The sequence below is a fragment of the Oryzias latipes genome, chromosome 1 (genome assembly GCF_053564925.1).
Source record: "Oryzias latipes strain Hd-rR chromosome 1, Olatipes_Hd-rR_3.1".
NCBI lineage: Eukaryota > Metazoa > Chordata > Actinopteri > Beloniformes > Adrianichthyidae > Oryzias > Oryzias latipes.
The window spans coordinates 2087001-2111510 of NC_136237.1; the positions used below are offsets into that span (position 1 = coordinate 2087001).

General features: G+C 44.8%; 2 protein-coding genes and 1 long non-coding RNA gene across 11 annotated transcripts in view; 2 read left to right on the forward strand and 1 right to left on the reverse strand.

Annotated features, from left to right (window-relative positions):
- Positions 1-1061: 1061 nt before the first annotated feature.
- tmed1b (transmembrane p24 trafficking protein 1b) lies at positions 1062-5769 on the forward strand. 2 transcript variants are annotated; one of them, XR_002290949.2, is made up of 6 exons: positions 1062-1385; positions 3073-3170; positions 3256-3445; positions 4860-5027; positions 5104-5512; positions 5552-5769. XR_002290949.2 is itself a non-coding variant. In XM_004066321.4 (5 exons), the coding sequence occupies exons 1-5, from the start codon at positions 1188-1190 to the stop codon at positions 5152-5154; spliced, it is 705 nt and encodes a 234-aa protein (XP_004066369.1). In that variant the 5' UTR covers positions 1062-1187; the 3' UTR covers positions 5155-5769. The 2 variants fall into 2 exon arrangements, 1 of the variants encoding a protein (XP_004066369.1); XM_004066321.4 differs by having other exon boundaries at positions 5104-5769.
- A 940-nt stretch (positions 5770-6709) lies between these two features.
- dnm2b (dynamin 2b) overlaps positions 6710-24510 on the reverse strand; it is a 31255-nt gene continuing 13454 nt past the window's right edge. For 3 of the 8 annotated variants that reach the window (XM_004066318.5, XM_078950155.1, XM_020706370.1), the window contains 15 exons: positions 23340-23500; positions 23014-23156; positions 22801-22936; positions 21713-21780; positions 21421-21559; positions 18061-18147; positions 16876-16946; positions 15747-15801; positions 13866-13976; positions 13603-13712; positions 13383-13494; positions 10598-10765; positions 9547-9773; positions 8754-8999; positions 6710-7259 (listed from right to left, as the gene is read on the reverse strand). In XM_004066318.5, the coding sequence (XP_004066366.1) occupies positions 7190-7259; positions 8754-8999; positions 9547-9773; positions 10598-10765; positions 13383-13494; positions 13603-13712; positions 13866-13976; positions 15747-15801; positions 16876-16946; positions 18061-18147; positions 21421-21559; positions 21713-21780; positions 22801-22936; positions 23014-23156; positions 23340-23500 (1904 nt within the window). In that variant the 3' untranslated portion in view covers positions 6710-7189. Of the gene's footprint in view, positions 7260-8753; positions 9000-9546; positions 9774-10597; positions 10766-13382; positions 13495-13602; positions 13713-13865; positions 13977-15746; positions 15802-16875; positions 16947-18060; positions 18148-19348; positions 19488-21420; positions 21560-21712; positions 21781-22800; positions 22937-23013; positions 23157-23339; positions 23501-24510 lie in introns of all 8 variants that reach the window. The other 5 variants (XM_020706375.3, XM_020706371.1, XM_011480898.4 and 2 more) reach the window with 3 other exon arrangements.
- On the forward strand, positions 11748-12159 carry LOC144994112 (uncharacterized). The gene is made up of 2 exons (XR_013657527.1): positions 11748-11875; positions 11982-12159. It is a non-coding gene; the product is annotated as an uncharacterized LOC144994112 (long non-coding RNA).

Here is a 24510-nt window from a genome sequence, read left to right on the forward strand (position 1 = left end):
CAAACCTGGGGTTCCAGAGTCACATGGTAAATGGTAAATGGCATTTACTTATTTGCCGCTTTCCACCTTCATCAAAGGCCCAAAGTGCTTTACAGTCACACACACATTCAGACGCTGGTGGCGGCTCCGCTGCCGAACACTGGCGCCGCAACCTTTCACCAGAGACAAGGTGGGGTTCAGTGTCTTGCCCAAGGACACTTTGACTCATGGACGGGCAGGGTGGAAATCAAACCTGCAACCACTAATCAGGGGTCGGCTGCCCTATCGCTGCACCACAGCCGCCCCTACATGTGTTTTTGTTGTTGTTTTATTTCTGAATGTTCCCCTGGCACATTTTATTTCTCGTTTTTGTATCTGTGCATTTTAGAGTTGACACATCTTTGTGTTATGATTCTATATGTTTTCAATAAAGATTATTAAAAATAAAAAAAAGTCCTGCACTCTTTTAGTCTTTATGGATGGAGAGGGAAATTCCTAAAATTGTTCTTTCCAATTTGAGGAGACGTTCATGCAGATCTTTTGCACTGGAAAAAATTTGGGACCAATTAACAAATCTGATAAAAACTAAAATTTATACACATTTTACTTTAACATGGAAAAACATCTCATTTGGTTTCATTAATTATGATAATACACTTTCATTTCAATTGTATTTAAAAAATCTCCTGTTTCTACTACCAAATAATATATTTACAAAACTAAATTTACCAATAAAGGTCCCAATTTTTTTGATTCATCAGCCCAAATTAGATTTGGCTTACACTCCATTTCCCCCATTACAAACAAAAAGGCTATTAAAACTTTTCATTTTGCTCTGCTTTATCGTTTAATATAAGTTTATTTTTGTGTAAGTATCCCCCCCTGGCGTTTACTTTGAACAATTGATGTACAGTTTAATGTTCCTTGTTTTTTATGGAAGCGATCACATAAAATAAATCAATAAAAAAGAGGGAGTTCCTCCGTAGAGTCAGAACTTCTGCCCTGCAGTGATTGGAGGACCGACGCTGCTCTTCCTGCTCTGATTGGTCCAAAGCTCGGACCATGGGGCCTCGGTCTATCCAATCACAAGATGCCAAAGCTGTGGTGCGGAAGAGCGCTGTTAGGGTCGATGGCTGAAGGTAGATAAGTGTTTATGCGGACACACCGAGGAGCCCCTGACAGCAGGGAGCGCTGGACGTTTCTCCACCATGGACGTCGTCCCGACAACAGCTCGGAACCGTTGGAAACGTTTCTGCTTCGCCGCGGTCTTCATGTTGAGCGCGAGCGCCGTTGACTGTTTCGGACGGAACCAGGACAACGAGCTGACGTTCCTGCTCCCCGCCGGAAGTTCGGAATGTTTTTACCAGTCAGCCGTCCAGAATGGAACGATGGAGGTCGAATATCAGGTAACTGCTGTCCAGACACGAAAGACGACCGCCACACTGTTCTCCGAAACCTTCCCGCGGCTTTTTTACGAGTTACAAACAATAAACGTTGAGCACGAGACACAACTTTAGTAAAGCTAACCACCAGTTACAGCTCACAGACAGACTCTGTTCACTTTTCAAGGAAAACCCTGAAATCAAATAACATTTAATCGTTTTTCATCATATTTATGAGCGCAACCGTGAACAAACACGAAATTGTGAGTGAATAATTATGAAGCAGAACAGACAGAGCAGAAACAGAGGTTTGATAGAGAGAGTTAGTGCTTCACCATAAGAATGTAAAGACACATGATGATCAGAGGCATGTGGCTTTAAAACGGAATAAAATGTTGTCTAAATCCAAATGTACATTAGAATTTTTTTAAAGAGTCTAAACGGAACAGAATCGGCTCCCATGGGGGTTCCGGAAAGAGAAAGGCGGGGCCTCAGAGACCACGTCGTCTCACTTCCGGGTGGGAAGATTAAGAATAATAAGAATAATAATGGATTGGATTTATCTGTGCTTTTCCAGACGGTCAACGCGTTTACAATGACAACAACATGAGAATAAAGTCGAACATTTATGAGGAAATAGAGGCGACAAAAAAGTTGTTCAACTTCAAAAAGTCATAATTATACAAGGAAAAGGTCATGTTTTTTTTTTCAAAATAAAAGCTTTTAAAATGTTTCAGCAGAGAAGATCCAATCGGACCGGTTTCATTTGTACTGCAGAGAAATGGGATGGACGTCACGCTGCTCAAGATCCTATTTTTGTAAAAAGCAGGACTTGTTTCCTCCATTTTAACCCAAAATGTGTGATTTTTATCTCATAAAATTAGAACTTTTTCTTAGATTTTACAACTTTATCCTGATGGATTTATTTTCCTTTGACGACGGCCCCTAATACTTTGGGAAAGGATTTATCTTTGGTTATGTCCTTCATTTTGATAGAAAATTGTTACATATATACTTTAAAACAACATCTTTGGGGGTTTATTTGAGAACTGTGGCCCTTTTTTCTTAATTTAGTGCCAATTGCACCAGTGGGTTGATGCCCCTTAAGGAAACATGCAAACTTGGAGAAATGCTGCATTGATGTGGTGCTGGAAGGATCAGAAAAATGACTTTCTGCGCCTCAACAAAGGTCAATTTATCTGTAGAACCTGAATTCCAGGGACAAATAAAACCCTAATGAGGATTCTCTGTGATTTATTCCAGCCAGGCGGGCCAGATTAAATAGTTTAACCGACCACATTTGGCCCCCGGGCCGTAGTTGGCCCCACCCCTGCCGTAGACCCTCCCTGCAGAATCCAGAGCCTAGAAATTTCCCAGGAGTCTCTGGGAAAAGCCAGTCGTTGGTTAATATAGACCACGATGCATTGCTTTTTTTGTGAAAAAATGTGTTTAAATTATATTTTTTATTTTTAACTTTAACGTTTTCATCATGAGAACACAGTGGAATTATAGTCGTGGTAAGAATGTTCGCATTTATTACATTTTCACTTTGTGAAATCGATGACGTCATATTTACCGTCATTTTTGTCGAATTGCTTTTAAAATCCAGGACGTTAGATGGTCCTGCACCACGTGGTTTTTCAGCAGTGAGGGGGCGGAGAGGGAAAGGGGCGTGGCCTCTGTGCTTACTTGTCTCTTCCGGTCCTTCCAGGTGATTGCCGGCGCTGGGATGGACGTGGACTTCACCATCGTTTCCCCTGAAGGCGTTCGGCTGATCGTCGAGTCTCGGCGTTCTGACGGCGTTCACGTGTTCGTTGCTTGAAGCCCGGCTCACGTTCGACCCGACGGACTCTACAAGTCTAGTTGTTTATTGAGTTTGTTCCTGTTGTTTCAGGGTGGAGCCTACAGAGGGCGGGGACTATCAGATCTGCTTTGATAACAGCTTCAGCCGCTTCTCTGAGAAGATGGTGTTTTTTGAAATCCTCACGGAGGCGCCGGGCGGAGACGCCGGCGGAGACGAGGAGTGGCCGATGCTGGACGAGCCTGACGGGAGCCTGCTGGAGTACAAGCTGGAAGACATCCGAGTAGGAGACTCCGTTTGACTTTAGGAATCAGAAGCTGGAAGGACTGTTCTAATGTTTCTTCATAAATGAACGAATGCAGGCGTGCAGAAAAGGGGGAGGAGTCTAAATCCCAGACCCCGTGGCTGATGGTGAGCTGGAATCCACTGCTTGTGTCCGGCGCAGCGGCCAAGCGAACCCTGGGCTAAAAGTACATAGAGGCACTGACAGGTGGAGCGGAGGGATGTATAGATCTATGTAGAACTGAGGCACCCTGACCATGAACGCACCAGCTGGAAGCTGTACGACGATATTTGAAACTCCACGAACAAAACCAAAACTCGGGGCGGGGATTGCCAAAGGAAGTTTTCAAATTATTATGGGATGGCCACAGGAACTACAATTAAGAAAAAAAAAAAAAAAAAGACCTTTAGCTACAAGTTGAAACTCCTAAGGATTTTGATCTATCGCCTCCAAACTTCACAGGCTTCAATAGCTGCGGATCTATGTGCAAAATATCTCTGATTGGATCAAAGATGGGATTAGAATTGAACTGTGTTTATGGATCCAGAAAAACTTGATCTGATTATAACAAACGTTTACAAACTCCACACTTTATGTCAGAATAAATCATTGTGACACGTGCAGAACTCTCTAAAATACCAGAAACGTCTGTAGAAGAAGAAACATTGAGTTCTGTTGTAAACAAACAAGCTGCAGCATAGAGATGATTTTATTATTGTTATGATTATTAATGAGTGCTTGTTCACGTTTTCTTGGCTGCACAGAGCCAGAAGAAGGGTTAGCTTAGGCTAACACGTGCTAACAACAGCATTTAGCCGTGGATGCAGTTCAAATCCATGCGGTCGATGCTGCAATCTGCATCTCTGCTGCATGTAAACATGTGGGAACAACATCAGCCTTTATTCAGAAATAACATGAATTCACAGGATTGTTTCCACGGTTTCTCAGGACTCTGCAGCGTTTCTCCATTCAATAGCCGCCTCCGTTAGCTCACATCCGTCCCAGAGCCGCTCCTCTGCTACGAGACCCGGTTCTATCGGGAGACCCGGTTCTCCTGAGTCCAGCAGCTCGCTCACGCAGAGCGGCCGGACGGACGGCGGTCTGAAGCTCCTCCAGAGCCACACCGTAACAAATTTAGCCATTTATGACCCTTTGAGTTTCATTTTCCTTCATCAATATAGCATCAACCCTGCATTTCTGGTAATACAGCTCTTTCTAGTTCAAAGATCTCTTTGAGAACAGATCAGAAGACTTTAAAGTTTGTCGGTTTTGAACGGCGTTTGTGCGGCGAGCTCGTAAAAGTGGCGTTTATCTGTTCCTCGCACATTTTGGAGTGTTTTACATGTGAAGGTGAACTCCAGATCATTTGTCGTGCTGCAGCAGCTCTAACCGTCTGACCGTCCCGTGTCTCCAGGACTCCATGGACGCCGTGTACAGACGCCTGGACCGCAGCCGGCAGATGCAGACCGTGCTGCGGGCCTTTGAGGCGCGGGACCGAAACCTCCTGGAGGATAACCTTTGGCGGGTGTCGTTCTGGTCCTGTGCCAGCGTTCTGGTGATGCTGTGCGTGGCTCTCACCCAGGTAGGACCACAGCGCCGCCGTGCTCCTTCCTGTCGTCTCAAACGGCGTCTGATTTCCCTTTCCCGTCTCCTTCCAGGTTTACACGGTGAGGAAACTGTTTGACGATAAGAGGAGAGTCTGCACATAAAGTCAGACTCTGTGGGGCTTTAGGGATGTTTCAGGTAGAAGAACCTTTTCTGCTCCAACAAGTGCCGCTAACGTTTTCCGTGGACCCATACGGACGTTCCAAATCGGGATTCTGTTCTTCAGAGCTTCTGGACTTTTAAAAGGTTGATCTTAATGTTTCGCTGCTCGTCCGAGGAGTTTCTCCAGAACCGAAACGTCACACAGACGACCCTGGAACCGAAGAGCAGAACGGCTGAGGATCCTCAGACAGACATGAGATGTTCTGGAGTCTGGGATGAGGGTCTACGGAGCTAAAGGCTGAGCGCTCACATATGTGCTGTGTGGTTTAGGGGTCCAAACGGCTAAAGCCGTCACATTATGCAGACTTGTTGGTCAGCCCGTCTGCACACACGGTCCAGGCTGACCAACAGGACGAGGTTCCGTCTGTCAACGGATGCTGCTTTTGGGAAATCGTGATGACTTGGTATGGATGTGGACGTCTGCTTAAACTTCCTGTTTTTCTTAACACATTACTGATTCCACACATTTGAAACCATTTTTGCAAATGTTTGGATGTTTTCTGTTCTTCTACGTGGATGCCAGTGGTTTTTACCGAATAAATATAGTCGTTCATTTCTTTGGACGTCTTTTCTTGTTCTCATGTGAGAATCCGTATGCATGGCGGCTTTCATCCGTGTCCTGACCCGACCAGAGATGTAGCAGCACGTTTTTCCTGTGGGTTCATGTGAGCATCTCCAGTTATCTCCTTTTCAAAGCCTGCCAAACTCCACCGACTCAGGAGGCAATGGGGGACGACTCCACTCATTCAACTCTTATTTTCCACCAAGAACGGATGAGAGCTTGATAACCGTAACCTTTGGTCTATCCTAGGCACTTTACCATTGGGAGGTGGGTCATCTGGACCCCATAGGATAGCACAAGGGCTAGTGTTAGCGCAATTTCACATGTCCTGGCGATCAGACAAGAACGTGATGACAGATCTGATGCATTCGACTTCATTTGTGGTGTTCAGGAAGGATTTCCAGCTATTCTGAGGAATAAAATTACCAGAACCGGCACCGCCTGGATTCGGATGTGATCCCAGACTTGGGGGGAGACAACCGCCGCCACCGAGGGCCTGGTCCCTCCCACCAGGGATGGGGTTGGGGATCCCTGACTCCCCCTTCCTCGTGGGACGGGTTTTTGATGCACGTGAGGACCCCCCCCCTGTCTGCTGACAGCGAAGTCCATCACTGACCGTCTACCACCAACCGGAAGCCGCTACAACCAGGTGGAGCAGCTCGCCATGCAGCGGCGGCGTGTTCATGGCTGTTAGAATGATGAACTTGGAACGACTAAATCAGCTTTTAGACCCACAGAAGGTCGACAAAAATGAAACGTTGACAAGGTTCTCATCTCAGACTGATTTTGGTTTTGGCTCCAATAAGTAACTGAACAGTCGTTTTTGTGTAAAAGCACACAATGTCACCACAACACAATCACCTCCCATCCTGAAAATCTAGATTTTGAACTGTTGATATCTAATTTGACAAGAGACACAAAAACAGAACAACCCCTCAGGAAGCGGCACACATCAGGTTCTTTATTCCTTAACAATAGAAGCCTCTGTGTGTATTTATGCATGAACATTTTTATTAAAGAGGAATATTTAGAGGAAATGTGCTGATGTTTACGTTCTTGTCAGATGTTTTTCTATTCTTATTTACCCTTATGAGAAAAAGTAGAACCATGTATACTAGAACAGGAAACAAATCAACTAAATTCAACGGTTTGAATCTGTTTTTCTGAGATTTATTTTCAGCAAATGCAGATAAGTGATGAAACACGCTGGTATAAAACTCATGAAAAGTGTTTGATCCTCAGTAAAGTCTGTGATTCATGTTTATAGAAACATGACTTGAAATGACAGATTCTCAACGCTGTCCTTAAATGTCCATGGAGTGACAGAAGAACCGAACCACGACGCTTGGGAACGCCGGAAACCGGTCCGACCGGACGCAGGGTGCTGACGGCTGACCAGAGGAAACGGGGGGTTCCTAGTCCAGCAGGGAGGGCTCTGACGGCCGGACCACCGTGGGCCTGTTGGGTGCAGCTGGTGGTCTCCTGCTGTAAGAGGAGGCAACAGGAGGGGGGGGGGGGGGGGGGTCATATGGGAGGAGAAAACCCATCAGGAAGGCGAGAACGCCAACGGCAGTCAGAACGTTTAGCATCAGAGGGTCGATCACGTCTGACGGCGCTGACAGGTTCCCTGTTGAGGTTCTGATCGGCCCAACAACCAAACCCAATCACATCTCTATGTCTGTTCTCTATCATAGCAATTGTATGGAAGACTTCTGTCTCTAATATGAATGATGACTTTTGCTGCGTATCGACGTACGGGTCGGATTCATGTGGCCTGGCCGTTCAGACGTCACATTTGAAAAGATCAGATCTGTGGTTCAGATCTGAAAAGATCAGATCCGGGTCGCATAGGCAAAAAAATCGGAATTGGGTCGTTTAGGCCTGCAGTGTTAACGTAGCCTAAGACCCTCCATGGACACGGATGACCCAAATACAGGGTCAAACCCCCCCCCGTACGTGTTCATGTGACTGATGCTGCATTCACGCAGAATGCGATTTGTGCGGCAGGGCCGTTCAGGGTCCTGCACCGTGGTTGGTGCGTCAGGTGCGGCGGTCTGGCAGCGGCGAACTTTGAGCGGCGTGGAATGATCAGAGTTCAACCAATGAGGTTTCAGTCAACGGTCAAGTCAACCAATCAGGGACTGTGTTCGGTTCCTGGATCAGCGGTGGAGTACAATCCAACATGGACAGTCGATCCGGCAGTTCTTGTCATGAACTTCCATCCATCCATTTTCTTAACCCGCCGTATCCTTTTCGGGGTCGCGGGGTTGCCAGAGCCCAACCCGGCTAAGGCGCGGTGCAGCCCGGACAGGTCGCGGGCTTCACGCTGCGGCGTGTGGAGGCAGCCTGCTCCAGCCTCCTGGACTTTAGGATATTTTTCTAATTTTAATTTAAACAAACTAACAAACAAGTCCCCTGAATTTACTCTTACTTGTATTTATTTTTTTACTCCTGACACTTTCGTGACACAGCAACTCACCAAACTAGGTCACAGAGAAACGGAAGTACCGCTGAAAATCACCGAATGATGTCATAGACTCAGACATGGAGGCGGGGTCACCGGCATTTATGTAGAACTCCTCAAAATGAATAAACCGGATCTCTAAACATCATCCATGTCTTATGAGCTGTTTACCGGCAATGCTTCCACGAAGCCATGAGGATTCATCTTTAGACAGTAGCTCCTCCCACACGCCGCTGGAGCGTCAAGCTTATGGACAAATTGTTGGACGGGCGATCAGCGAATTTGACGTGCAAATCGCATTCAGTCCATCTGATTGGTCAAATGCATTAATTGATTTATGTGATTCGTTGAATACTTTAAGCTGCAATAAGATTCTTCTGGCAGATTTAATGTTGCTATTTATTGCAGTTTTTCGCCGTCTTTAGCGATATGCGCATTGTACAGCTTAATATCGCAGTAACAATAAATTTGCGATGTATTTTGCAGGCCTAGCCTAAACGACGTCAACGTTTTACCTGGGGATTCCTGGCGGCAGAGATGGGGGCACCCGCGCTGGCCTTGACGGTACAAGAGGGGCTGCAGCAGAGTTGGCCTCCCCCACGTGGGCTTGGAGGGGACCAGGGCGGGAGGGTAAAGGCGGCACTCCGAAGGCCGGCGAAGGGTTGAGAGATGGGGGAGGGGCTGAGCTGGGTCCCCGTACTGCTGGAGGTCGGTTAGGGGGGAGTGTCATTGAGTTGGCATGGCGGGTAGATGGGGGAGGGCTGTCATTAAAAACAGAGTAAAACACAACTTTAAATTTAGTCAAAGTATTATTCTGTAAATGATCATGTAGGAAAAAATGAAAGTTATATTCTATTAACATTTTTGTGTGTTAAAAAAATAATTTGATACAAATTGATAACACAGTGAATTAAGGAGTGTATTGGCAAGAGTCTGGCGATACGATACGTATCGTATCGTGATACGTATGGCGATAAGATACATATCATGATACCTGTCATGATACGTATCGTATTTTTATGTAAAAATTAGTATGAATTAGTATAAATTAGAAAAAAACTTTTTTGAATATTAATACACCTTTCAAATGGAAAAGGTCAAATACTTTTTATTTACTCTATCAGATATATGATTTGTTTGGTGGAGAAAGCGTAAGCAGAACGTTTATATGGATACATACTCATGGCCCCGTGTGCTTATAACAGGAAGTAAACACGTTTCCCCACTTCCTCCTTTACTTGTTCTTGCATAAAGTTTTTTTTCTGGCAGATTTACTTCTGTAAAATGTAGACTTGCAATATTTGTCACCTTGGTTCTTTGGTGATCCAGGTGTCATCGACCGGCGGAGGCACAGGCGTGGACACGGTGGTGGTGCTGATGTCTCCGATGATGAGGAGGGCCTCTTTCAGAGCGTGGTACATCCTCAGCATCTCGTCTCGCCTCTGGGCCTGCTCGGCCGACTCCTCCATCAGGCTGCCCTGGTCCCCAGCCGAGTACAGGTAGGCCAGCAGCTCGGAGTGGATGAAGTCCTTCGTCTGAATGTTGGAGAGGAGAAGACGAACAGCGGATGTTATGACAACGACAGAGTACGCTCAACAATCTATCCAACAAATTTATCTCATTCTTAAATCTCACTTCAGGAAAAATGTCCGACCAGCTCTGACTTTACCAGCCTCACTGCAAAAACACCAAATATCACCAAATATTTGGTATAGTTTCTAGTTTATTTACCTTTTAACACTTTATATAAGACAAAACTACCTTAATGGTAACTTTTCAGACTTATTTTTAGCCAATAAATCCTGAATATCTTGTTGAGTTATCTTATAAACATCTTATTTTAAATCATTTCTCTAATGAAACTAGTTTTTGACTCATAATTTACAGACACTTTATTCTAAAAGGTGTCATTCTGGTCTTATATTAAGCAACTAATCTAGAAATTAGGAGGGTTGGACTGTTTAAAATAAGATATTTTTGGGGGGAAAAGTACAAGAAAGTATGTAAATATACTTACTTTAAAGATATAAAACTTTCTTTTACCAATACACTCTTATTTTAAAACATAATAATTCCATCAATCAGAGCAAAAAACCAAACAAATATTAGTGTTTGTCGCTAATTTCAAGATTCTTAGAAGAGAAAAACAACTTATTTGAACAAATCTTACAAATTCTACTCTTTCCAGTTGCAGAGTTTTTCACTTCTAACAAAGGAAGAAGATCTTATTTTCCATCATTTTCAACGTGTTATGAGACGGATATTTATTCTAGTGCTCTAAACCAAAAGCTAATAACCAACTAGAACATCTGCATGGAGCTGAGGCATGGAAGCTGCAAACAGCAGAAAACCGTCCTACGTTGTTGATCATCAGGTGCATAATTGTCTTGGGCATGAGGTCTCTGATGGACTTGTTGACGATGCTGATGTAAGAGTCCACCAGGTTCCGGATGGTCTCCACCTGCCGTTCCAGCTGTGGGTCCATGGACACCATGTCGCTCTGGGTCAGAGAATCCTCATTTTCTGCCTGGAGAGGAGCAAAGACAGGAAGTGGGTAGGAGGCGACAGGAAGTGGGTAGGAGGCGACAGGAAGTGGGTAAGAAGCGACAGGAAGTGGGTAGGAAGCGACGGATCCCTGAAGGTGCCAGTAAATATGTCCGCTCCAAGAATGAGGAAGGAGATTTCTGTGATGAATCTCTTTTAGTGCTTCAGGCTGAGAAACTATTTCATGCTTTAGTCACGTGCACGCGATCGGCGCTTGACTCGTATGGGTGCATCGGGTTTATGGGTCGTCCGGGTCCGTGGGGGGTCAGAGAGACGAGCGGCTGCATCTTAACGGGAGGCTTGAGGCTCATACAGCCACCTTTAGGGACGTCATGGAAACGGAACGTACCATTGTTGTGCGTGTGTTTAGTGTATCGTGTGAGGATAGTGTAAGTTATACACACGTATGACGTACGGGTGATGCTGGCGTCCTCACGGCACACTCTAGTCATTAGCGAGGTGTGAGTTCTGGCTCCTTTCTGACCGCACAAACGCTACACGCACGTAAAGTGCAAGTGAGCGTATGACGTCCACACAACCACTCCGATTGGCTCGTTTCTCACAGTCATGGTGCAGTGAGGAGCGTGCACGTGTCACGTGAACAGCACTAACGGGCTCCTTGATTTGTTTATAGGGTTTTGGGGGGGTTAAGAAAAAGGGAAAATCCGTGCCATGCGTCAGCGTCTCACCTATTTCCTCATAACGTGTTGTACATGTGTGTGTACAACACGTGTACAACACGGCCTGTCGGCACCGGATGAACGTAGAAAAACACAAACAGAACGCCCAACAACCGTGAGGTTCTGTGCCAGTCGCCTGCGTGAGCCGTGCAGGTCTGACCGTTTTGTACCGCTGACAACTGTGTCCATCCCTTTGTGCAGTTTGGACTAAGGCATACATTCCAATTCCAATTGTAAGTTGGCGTACAGACGCCATCTCGGTCCTGCAGTACGTTTGGAGCGCCGGTCTTAAAGCAGTGCGTTGCAGCAGGATTTGGACAACAATCCTAATTTGACACATCGCATCAACCAATCAGGGACTAAGCTTTAACGTGTTGATGATGTCATCAGTGGGTGGAGTCCCAAACCAACATGTAGGAGAATCTGATTGTTCTCCTTCTGAACTTTACAATATTGTTCTTGTTTTTAAAAGAGATGATAACAAAAAGTTTCTCTCATTTTCATTTTTTCCCTCCTCAGACGGATGCGGGACAGCAGGTCGTCAAACTGGGTCACAGAGAGACAGAAGTCCCGCTGAAAGCGCCGTCATTTGAAGACGGTGAAGCTCGCCGTACCGGGAGAGTCTCTGAATGATGTCATGAACCCAGAGGTGGAGACGCTTTGGTAGAGCTCTTCAACATAAACAATCTCAGCGTCATCCGTGTCTCCCGTGCATTGACTGTTTATGAGATACAGCAGGGGGGGCCAAACCCAAACTCACAGGGGGCCAGAATGAAGCAGTGAGGTAAAGCCACGGGCCAAACTCAGATTTTATTCAAAAACTAACAGCAACTGATAGTTATGTTTAACTGATATGTAATGTTTAACCTTTTCATATAGTGTCTAGTTATGTTACATTCTTATGTTAGCTCCGCCCACGAGACAAACAGGTCTTTCTTTGCATTGGTGAACAGATCATCTGCCTCCCGCCTGTCCTCAAAGCTCCTGTTGTCCATCTTTCCCTTTGTGGAGCTGAAATGAATTTGTCCGGTGTGACTGGAGGATGGCTGTCAGTGACTGTCTACAGAAAAAAGGAGCGCTTGCTGGTTTCGACTGCGCGCCAACGTACTAGCAAAGCATTGTGGGATTTGTAGTATGAGCGGTACAGTATATACCACGGGCCGATTATAATCACGCAGCGGGTTAAAATTTGGCCCGCTTTGACACATGTGAGATACACGGTAAACGCTTCCATGTAGCGATGAGGCTGAAAAATTTAGACAGTAGCTCCTCCCACACGCGGTGAAAGCCTCATGATTATGGGTCACGTTTTTGGTTCAGCACTGAATTTGACACGCTTCAAAAACTTTAACCTTGCAGTGACAAGACCTGCCACTATGACATAGCTGTACTTACATTTATTTTATTACACGGTCTGGGTGAATACTTGATTCTGATTGGCTGCTGGGTGTACATTAAAAAGTGATAACCGCACGCCCCAAAAAGAAGTTCCGGTCACAGAGCTTAAATGTTCTGTATCACTGCGCCGGCTTCTTTACAACAAACTTTATCTTCATCATCTGGACCGAAAAAAGCGGTAAGAGGAGAACTTTCTCTCTGAACTGATGCTTTATGTAACACATCGTGATCATCAGCATAGATATATCGCTGCAGCGGTGGTGCGGCGCCTTGTCACGTTACCATGACAACGCGCCACACCACGTAACAAATAGTCCGCTTTTCGTGAAAAAAGTGATCCAATTACTTTTTACGATTACTTTTTAACGCATGCCGTGGAAGCTTACATAACTGTTGGTCGCTGTCACAGAAGCAACATTCATGAATACACAAAATGATTGATGAAAACCAACATTTGTTAATGGATCGACAACAGCTGGCGAGGATTTACTGCGTGTAGCGTGTTCTAGAGTCCACCATCACCTGGCCTTTATCTGGGTAAACACCAGCTCTGAGGAAGGAGGCCTTCCAGCTGTCCACTTCCTCCTGGGTATCGCAGGCCAGCTCAATCTGACGCAGGTCTTTGTACACATTCCTGTGAGGAGCACACACACACACACACACACACACACACACATACACAACAGTTCAGCTGAAATCCAAACAATTAAAGACAAACATGGCCATATCAAGGCATGTCTACCTCTGTTCGGTGTTGAAGATAGCAAACACGTGTTTGCTGGACATGAAGCCTTTTTCCACGTCTCTCAGCTTCAGGTTATCCAGAGGCAGCATGTACTTTTTCTCCTTTTCCTGACACACAATGTCATCAAAAAGATTCATCTTAATCGTGTACATTTGTGCCATTTCCTACTGACGAATTCCATCTAGAAATAATGATCAATGTATTTGATTCTAAATGTCAAACCAAACTGGCTGCATGTTTTTACGGGTCAGCTGACTTGCCTCTTCATCTTTGTACCAGGACAGAGACTCTGCCGTCAGAACAAACCAGTAGTCTTTGGAGCCGCCCTTCATGATGCTGATGTTGATGGTGAGCCAGCCTCTGCGGATCACCTGCACAGCAACGCAAGACGAGCGTTACTCCAAACGGAGACGGCTAGCTAAAACTTTAACCCTCCAGTAAAAGTTTAGACTAAGTTTGGACTTAGGTGTTGTGTTTAAACCATTGACTAGGGATGGGAGTAGAAGCCCCATGAAGCTTTCACTGGGTTCATGGAATTGTACCGGAAAAATGAAGCAACCCTTTGGGGCATGTCTGTGAAGACTCTCATTCATCCAGGTTGATTCCATCGCAGTAGTAGCTTTAAAAGTTGTCATCTGGACTCAAAACGTTTCACCTCTTATCCAAAAGGCTTTGTCAACTCTGAAACAGCTGGTAACTCCTCGCTTAAACCCTCCTCTCTCCCTGGCTAAAATTCGAGTGAAAGAGGCCGTCTTTGTCACGAAGGATAAACCTTCTCTCAATAAGAATGGTGGTCTCAGCTTTATTCTTCCGTCCATCCAGCAGAGTTCTGAAACCCAAACAAACCCAACCAGTGATGACCAGGTTGGGGAAGGTAGCCACTGTCCCCAACCCTAGCTGAGGACAAAGGCCTACCAATGACCTGAAACCATGTAGTATACGTGAACAATCTATACAGTCAGGTCTGACTCCTCCCCCTTTAGCGCATTTAAACCAGCTCTTTTACCAGCTCTTTCAGAATTGACTAAGCTTCTTGGCTGAAACGTTTTCAACAGTAAAAACCAAGTCCAGATGACAACTTTTAACCCTACTACTACAACCATTTGGGGCTCTGAAAGCACACAGAACAGCGCCATCTGGTGGCGGACTGAACGTATATCATCGGCTTTACCTAAGCTCCTTGTAACACTTCAATGTGGAAATGATCATTTTAAAAAAAGTTAAAGCAACACAATGTGTACCCATTTCTGTGAGAAGTGCTTTCCTGACACTGTAGAACATACATGACATAAAGAAAATAAACGCAAGGCAAAAATTGTTAATTGCTGGTCTGGATTCCCATGACCTATGACCTTTGGATGGAAACGCCACTAACTCAGTCATCTGTCATGTGACTATAGTTCCTAACCACTATAGATCCACCCCCAGAAGGTTTTTTACCAGGAGCCATGGTAAAGAGCAAAGAAGTGACGCTGATTCCAATATAAAGGAAACAACAAACTGTTTGGGATTCATTTGTATTTATAGAGATAACTGTTCCAACACGAGTGACATCTGAACCCTGGTTCTACCAAACGAAGCATTTGGCGCTTTTTACGTCATCGACCACGTGATCTGTGCTCGTTGAGACACGCCCGCACCGCTCTGCCTCACGAGAGCGTCCATCCCTACCATTGACTGTATCAGAGAACTGGAATGAGCAAGAGTGACGTCATCCATAAATAAGTGGTTTACTTTTGGCTCCAAACCAAATGAAGTCAATTCAGTCGCCATTTTTTTGGAGATACAGATGCTGCCATGTTGGAGCCGGACATTGTCAGTGAGCAGTGGCTGCAGGTTTAGTAGGAGGAGCCCAAAAACAGACATAGAAACTTGAACACAGAGGCCTGAAAAGCACGTTTACGTGCGTCTACTTTCTTTTCATCGGAAGTGGCTGCTTGAATGTGCGTTGCCGAGGGCGACGCTTTAAACATCACCAGCGATTTTCTTCAAAGATTAAGCAGCAACCGTTCATTAACGCCGGTTTGAGCCTTTCACCAACCAAAATTGAATCCTGTGAATATGCAGCATTCATAACACAAACCTGAAAGGGGAGAGGTGAGGGGCATGCTGGGAAAAGTCTGCAACACGAGGTCTCTTACCTGATTGGGAATGACTCTCTTTTTGGTGGCGTTAGCCGCTGTCCTTTGCTGAGCACTGCCAAGGCAAACAACAGACCACCATGAACGACAACATCCAGTCTGTTGAGAAGCAAACAGACATCTACAGACCGAGAAACGTTCAAGAGGTTTTCTTACAGCCAAACCAAGACATGAAGACGTTCAAGACTGGACCTTACCATCAATCCATGAATGTAAGGCTAAGGATCAAAGTAAAGATGACATTTTCTCGCAGATACTTGGGTAGTAAAATGTACCTGTAGTTGTTGAACCACGGATATAATGACTGCCTACTTTATCAGACTATCAAAACCAGAACGGTTTTTTCACCAAAGACTTGGATGTTTCTATTTTCAGACACGTCCGTCTGTATCTGGAAATAGACTTACAGTACAACCTTTTCAAGATGGACGGGAAATACCATTAGTTTAAAGAATATTTTAGTTATGTGTTTCCTTATTAGTAATTTAAAAATCAAACGTCCAAATCCTCCAAGCCAGCGAGAATAGGAACTTCATAGATGTTCACTGATCAGCACTTTATGAGCTGTGTTAACCGTCTGCACTTGTTCGGTCCTTTTCCACCCAACGGTTTAGAGTTTAGAGTTAACCGAAGTACCATCTGATATGGATATGGTTTCATAGAATGATACATAACGTATAAACCTTTAAGTTATAAAGTAGTATTATTCATAATACTTGCCTTACTTTACAGCTCAATGCATTGAAAAACACACATTTGTTCTGCATTATTTGGATTTAGATATTGTGTTACAGGGTTGGTGCTCCAGATAATTAAATAACTAAAAGGAAAATGCTAAAATAACACAGCTTGGGGAGTACAGGGAAGTACTTTAATTACTTTAAAGAAAACTCCTTCCCTCTTCTCTGAAAAAAAGGTGAAATGTTTTGTATCCACGATGAACCAAAAGCCTTTGATCCCTTTTCAGGTAGGAATAAAAAAGGTCCTTCCAGTTAACAAAGAATCTGTTCTTGTGGCGTAAAACACGCACTTCTATTGGAACTAGAAGACCATGATGCATCACACAAGTTGGGACGCAAACTGGAGGAGACGTCTGCAATCGCAACAAAACAAGGAGAAGCTGCTTTACTTGGCAAATCCAATGAAATCCTCATGATTCGTGTTGATGTAGGAGAGCTCAATGTCGATCAAGAGCAGCACCTGCAGGACAAACACGCGTTAGCTTCTGTGCACGAGGGAATCAAAACCACGCATTATTCAGAGATCCTTCACGCACGCAGTCCTCTCTTCACAGCTCCACTTCATTCCTAGATCAGTAGACGACCAAACAATTACTTTTTCTCAGCATTTAGCCACATATAACACAAAATGTCTTTGTGGAAGTTAAATCATTAAATGACTGTATTTTACACATGAGTTAGTATTCCCTATAATCATTTATTGGTACAATTCATTTTATCTCACTAACTTTTGAGTTTTGTTAAACAGGTTTAATGTTACCATTGCATATAAGACTGTAACTATGAAACAAATAAGTTTAAGTGAGCCGTTTTTTTAGATTGTTTTACCTTTTAAGGAATGCTACTGTGGTTTATTGGATGAATGCTCTAAAGTATTCAACCACATTGTTTTTCTGTTTCTCTCTCTTTATTCTAGTATCTTCCACCATTTTTTGCCGCTTAACTAGAGCTGTGATGGTGTGGGATTTTTGATCACCGCGGTGATGAACCAGCAGGGGGCGCAGTGTTGCGATTAACCGAAGCCCCCCCCCCGCCAAACACAAAGTCCCCCGGCGGCCGCGTCGCAAATTAATACAATTACAACGTAGTATTATTTATTAACAAATAACAGTAACAACTAACTACTACCTATCTAACTAATGAACTAACTATTTAGGTGTTGTAGAATGTTGGAGGAAGGAGTACAGCAAAGTGTGGTGATGAGGTCATCACCGCGGTGATGCGGTTATCGTCACACCCATACACTTAACTCCTACAGTGTTTCATCTATGTTATCCATTCAACTATTCAAATGTTCAGCTCTTTCATCTTTTTCCAGCTGTGACTTTTGCTCCTTCAAATCCTTGAACTTTTCCAGATATTCCAGGATTTCTGCCTCCATTGAAATAAATGGAGAAATACAACGCTAACGAGCCTCGGAGGCACGTTAACACTGGGAGTGGGGTCATCTAGACCCCACAAGACAGGTATCGGCTTGTTCAGTGCACTATCTTTCGGGGTCCAGATGACCCCACTCCCAATGCTAACGTGCCTTGGAGGCACACGGGTTAACGTTGGACCACACCTGAACTCACCTGGTCTTTGGTCTTGCTGTCTCTCTCTCTGATGTAAGTGGTGACGATGCGCTCCGTCTCCTCCCTCAGCCGAGGATACGATCCCAGCTGAAAACGCACACAACACAAACGCACACACTGCAAATACACGCGTGTGGGACGTTGTCAAAAGTGGAGACATGACTCTCGTTTCAAATTTGCTGTACAGCAACATATTTTCTATTAGCTTGAGATATCTTCATCAACGGATAGTGTTGTGAGAATTATTCATAGTCTAAGTGAGCCGTGCCAGACTGGGTTATCTCAAGCTGATAGAGTTTCAGTCTGAGGACTCGGTCAAATGGAGGTAAGAGAAGAAATACGTGAAAAAGAGATGAAGACTTTGGTGGTTTTCTGATGGTATTCACTGAATGAGGCGGCACAAGAACAAAGCCGTGCCAATTCTCAAAAGCAAAAAGTTAGTGTGGGATTTAGTCTGAGTTAAAACTAAGCATGGTCAAACCCTGATCTCAGTGCTGATGGGTTAGAAAGTTTAAGGGTTCAACGTCAGAATGGTCAGGAGCTCCTAGGGTGCATTCACACCAGGGTCTGAGTTGGGTCCAGACAACGCATTTCTTTTAAGATTTATGTTCTAAAAACAAGTTATTCTGTCACTGAATTACTATCCCACAGGTCATTGTTACATCAACTGTGTGAATCTGACCAGGATTAGACGCACCAGTGAGTTTAGTTTATTTTTTTTTAACTTCAGTTGTTTTTTTATTCCAATGACCCTTTAGGGGCTCCGTACATTCGTGTTGATGCTAAATTAAGGAAATTTATGAGCCCAGGTGCTTTGATGCACATTTGCATCGATAGGCATCAAGGGGGGTCAGACTGGGGTCATAGGTTAGCCCCTAAAAGAATCGTGGCCCAGTAACAGAGAGGGGTCACAGAACATCCCATAGAAAGTCTTGTCTGTAGAAAGGGAGGGGTCATCAGGTGTAGGAGCCTTTTCATGCGTCATGGCTGCACCATATCATCGTAAAATGGGGTTCGGTCTGACTTTTGCAGCTTGAGCATCTGCACCACACTACCCAGAGACTCAATCTGCTTTAGAAGCTGTGAAATGTCTGGGAATTCTCTGCCCAACTCTGTCAAAGACTGTTTTGGTCTGAATGCTCCCTAAGATTCATGTAGAGAAAAGCATCAATATGGCCGACAGAAGGATGTTCGGGTGGTGATCGATGTTAGCATTAGATGCTGCCACGTGAAGATTTGGATTTGGTTTCTGTGGGTCATTTCCTGCTCGTCCTTTCCCGCTCAGTACCTTCTCAGCACACTTCATGATCAGGGCCACGAGCTCCGTGATGACCAGGTCTACGCATTTCAGACAGGGGTCCTTCAGCTTAATGATCTGCTTTTTCATTATGGCCTCAAATGCCAAGTCAGGGGTGAACAAGCCTGTCCTGTAGTGACGCATTATTGTAGACAAAAATGGAAGATTGACACAAAGCAGGAAAAGAGCAGCAAAGTTCGGAAGTAAAGGTCAACGCCGGAAACAACAGAGGCAAAGAACATAGAAAAGACGTAAAGAATACATGGAAAGTTTAGTTTTCACGAAGAAAGAAGCAGCAGATTCTACAGAGTTCTCTCCAGGCAAAAACATTTTCCAACCACAGGAAACCTCAGCTCCATGAATATAGTCCTTCATCTGTGAGCATCTTCATTCCCACTAAAGTGTTAGAACCACACAAACAGCATTTGTTCCACGGCAACACCAACATCACGGGGGGGTTTGAAGCACATTTAACATGAAACAAGATACAGAGAAACAACAACGAGGCAAAAGCAGGACGGAAAAAATTAAACGGAATCTCTGAAACTGTAATGACGGTCAAGCTCCAAGAAGTCCATTTTCACATTCAGCTTTTTTCTGCATAGCCGTCTGCACGGCTGTCTGCGCGGTCGTCTGCATTGCTGTCTGTGTGGCCATTTGCACAGCTGTCTGCAAAGCCGTCTACATGGTTGTCTGCACAGCAGTCTGCATGGCTGTCTGTGCGGCCGTCTGCACAGCAGTCTGCAAAGAAGTCTGCATAGCTATTTGCACGGCCATCTGTGCAGTAGACTGCATGGCTGTCTTCATAGCCGTCTGCACAGACGTCTTAACGGCTGTCTGCACAGCAGTCTGCGTGGCTGTCTGCACAGCTGTCTGCACGGCCATCTGTGCAGTAGACTGCATGGCTGTCTGCATAGCCGTCTGCACAGACATCTTAACGGCTGTCTACACAGCAGTCTGCACGGCTGTCTGCACAGCTGTCTGCACGGCCATCTGTGCAGTAGACTGCATGGCTGTCTGCATAGCCGTCTGCACAGACATCTTAACGGCTGTCTACACAGCAGTCTGCACGGCTGTCTGCATGGTCGTCTGCACAGACGTCTTAACGGCTGTCTGCAAAGCAGTATGCATGGCTGTCTGCAAAGCCATCTGCACGGCTGTCTGCACAGCTGTCTGCACAGCCGTCTGCCTCTATGAATGACCAGATATTTCATCCAACTTCAAAAGCTCATTTTCAAGCAAACCCAGTAAGAAAAACCTCATAAACATGTCAGCACACTGATGACCACCGTTCTGATGCGCCACACTGCAGCCGAGATATTTAAAAAAATAAATGTTTGGATTTATGACCAAAGCTGTTTTTACCAACAGTGACTTAAAGATGGTCACAGATAAATGTGTAAAAAACTAAGATAATTAATGTTAAAGCTTCAAAGGTAGATTATAAACCATAGTGGTGAATTCATCAGACTGGTTAAATGTTAGTGTTTAGAGAGATTTTAAGTATCTATCAGGGAAAAATTAACACTTTAGGGCAACATTTTATGAAACAGAATTAGGTCATAAACTTTTCCAAATGGGATCTAAATCACTTTTAACAACAAATGAACTTCAGGATTCATTTTCACTGAAAGCTGAGCCGAATTCTGTTCCATCAAAAAAGAAACTTCAGGGTCTAAAGAAATGAAAATTCCACTGGAGCTGGACTTCAGGAAGCCTCAACGGTGATACGACCAGCCGTGACCTCTGACCCGAGGGTGTAAAGCTCAGTCATGCAGGGCAAAATGAAAGCAGACTCCTTCTTTAAAACTTTGGCAAACATGCCACCCTCCCTGAAAGTTTTGGGGACGTCCAATCAGGAGGGCCCAACAGGCCGAGGCTACGCTGAAGAAACGAGGAACGCCAAAGTCTTCTTCACACAATCAAACATCAAACCATCCATTTCTCTCTTCATTCCTTTGCTGCGTGTTCTGGACTGTACCACACACACACACACGCACACGCGTGTTCTCTGTTCAGTCCAAAACCCTTGGTGGGCGTGTCAGACCTTCAGGTGGCGATACCTTATTGGTGCACTGCCTGACTGTGTTGATGAGCTCCTGGATGACCAGGTCGATGCATTTCAGACACGGCTCTTTCAGCTTAATGATCTGCTTTTTCACTATGGCTTCGAACGCCAAGTCGGGGGTGAACAGGCCTGTCCTGAAGGACACACGGACAAGACAGACACGCACACGTGAAGGCCGATGGGAAAACGCTGACACGAGCACACACTGAGGAAGAGGAGGAGCTCCAACAGACGCCTTCATCAGAGCTCAAACAGCAGGCAGAGGACAGGATTCTGGCTCCACTTGCCTGACTCCATGGATGTTCTTGATCGCATAACTGATTTCTTTCCGCAGCTCCTTTTCATCAAACTCCATCTGTAAGTATAACAGTAAAATTCAAGAATGTCACTCTACCTCTGATCCCATCCATTACAAAACTGTGCAAATTGGATTTGTGAAAATAAATGATCCTAATGGAAACACAACTCAGAAAAAACTAGAGTTTATCCTGGAGGAGGTGCTTTTTCAGGCGTCTCCAAATGGATGTTTTCCCAAAACTGAAATGTGAATGTATCTGCTGTCAATCAAAGTGTTGCTCACATCCGTGTTTCTGAAGGACTTATTGTTGGTTTGTGTTTATTCACAGAATTAGGATTTAATGGAAACTGTGTCGTTGTGAAGTTGTGTGTTTTTTTGACATTTCTATCATTTTGATCAGGTTTTGTACATAAGTGTGATGGAAACGCAGCTGCTACTGAATTTCTGTTTTTCCTCATGTCTTTGTTCATCTATTGTTCCCTCTTTAGTTAACAACGACCAAAAACACATTTACTAATCTGATGTTAAAATATCAACATTTTTGGCTCTTGTTGTACGTTTCAGGTTTTTACTTTTTAACGTGGAAGTCTTCTCCTTCTTATCGCCGTTCAACTTTTGCTGTTTTCTGGATTTATGTCAGTCACTTTTGCATATTTTTGTTTTTTTCCAGTGCACCATGTCCTGCATCCTGACTGGCTGTTGATCTTGTCAATCAATCTCCTCTGTGGCGCGTCTCCTGTTTGCCAGATCCACATACACTTTGGATCGTGATGTGATCTTTGTTTTTTTATTCTCTGATCCTGGGTTTATCTTTCTAAGAAGCTTCTAAGTTGGATTATTTAAATAACAGAGAAACGTGTGAAAATGTTCATGTCTGTCTGAGAAAACTGCAGACATTGTGCAGTGAGGAGTTTTACAGCCTTCAAACATGCAGAATTCCACTTATTCTTATTCTCAGATGATCATTAGAAGGTTACGCCTCCTCTGAATTCAACAAACTCCTGCTTTTAACCTCCTGTCAGGTCCCTGCTGGACAGTCTAGCCAGCACCACTCAGGCCGTGTGGAACACGCCTTACCTTCACCAGCTCAAACGGAAACCTTTCATGGAAAATGCGGTTGATCTTTGCACCCCCAGACAAATTGGAGGTGTCCACCTGATCTCCAGATCCCTCGATGCACTTCTCAAAGTCCACCCCAAACTGCTGAACCATCCTGTGAAGATTCCACAGAAGACATTTTCTGCTGAAGAACGTTTCAGAGATCTTCACATGTACGCGTGGAGCACAGACTGGAGGAGGGCCTTGGTCTTGCGTGCAGGATCGTCTGGACGGAAGTTCTTGAACTCCTCCACTTCCTTCTCCAGAGACAACAGCTGGCTCTGCAGTTTGCTGCGTAACCCCGGCAGCGTGTCGCGGATGTGGTTGGTGAGTTGCTGACAACAAACAAAGGGACACCAACCAGGTTGGTACGGTCCGTCTTTTGCAGCACGTCACGTTAGTCCAAATTTGTAGGACACCAAACCTGAAGGGATTAGTTTCAATCCAACCGCAAATGACTAAACCAAATAACGGTTCAATGGTTAGAAATTTAGTTCTCCCATTTGTGTCCATCTAACCTGGTTGAGGGTCTTTTGCAGGTGTGGGGTCCCCATGCGTTCAGCCAGATGTCGGTATGCAGGATGCGACAGGAAGAATTTCCTCTCAGCAGCCAAAGCGGCACGAATGTCCTTCTTCCCATCGATGTCCTTCTGGCTGCGATTCACCACCCCGATGTAGCCTAAAGAGGAGCTTCAAGGTCAGGATTTCACCAGAAAACACAAGAAACAACCACCATACTTGTCTGACTATACGCTGCTCCAGAGTTTAAGTGGCAGCAGCCAAAAAAAGGAGACAAAAATCACATTGTAACCCTTGGTCTATCCTAGGCACTTTAACATTGGGAGGTGGGTCATCTAGACCCACTAGACAGAGCTCTGAACCTTTTTTCTTCAATGATTTGTGATCTTCACTGGTTTCCATGGATTGCATGAAATCTTTCCACCTTTATCCACCTTTGTCAATGGAAGGGTGGGGTCATCTGGACCCCAAAAGCACAAGGTTTAAGGGCGTCACTTCTAAACAGTTCCAGCTTTATGATGCCTTTCCACGAGTTTAATTCACCAGTCAAGGTCATTCAAATTCAATGTTTGTCCAAACCTATGTTCAGAAACATGATGCTCCGGTTGCGTGTGGGAGGAGCTACCGCCATATCTCAGCCTCATCGCTACATGGCAGCATTGACATTTACGATGCACAGGAGACACGGATGATGATCGAGTTTGTTCATGTGGAAGAGCTCCTCAACCGGCTGAGTGATCACGTCTCCACGTCTGGGGTCATGACATCATTCAGAGATTCTCCCGGTACCATGAGCTTCACCGGAACCGCGTCTGAATGTCGGATGCTTTCAGCGGTACGTCCGTCTCTCTGTGAACCGGTTTGACGACTTGCTGTCCCGCATGAGTCCGAGGAGAGAAACAATAAAACAGGACTAAAATAGTCTCGATTCAAAGTTCAGGAGGAGGAATTCTCCCGTGTTTTGGTTTTTAATAGCGATTTTTCTCCTGCACTGCTGTCAGTAGCAAATGCTGATTCACACGCCGATAGTGCCCTCTAGTGGCTGTTCATAACAAATTAACATGAGCCTATTTTTTTAAAAATAACATACAATTCACACCATATGACCAAACTCTACAGACACAGGACTGGTACCAAAAAATCCAGTACATCCTGTCTATAAATTGGCTT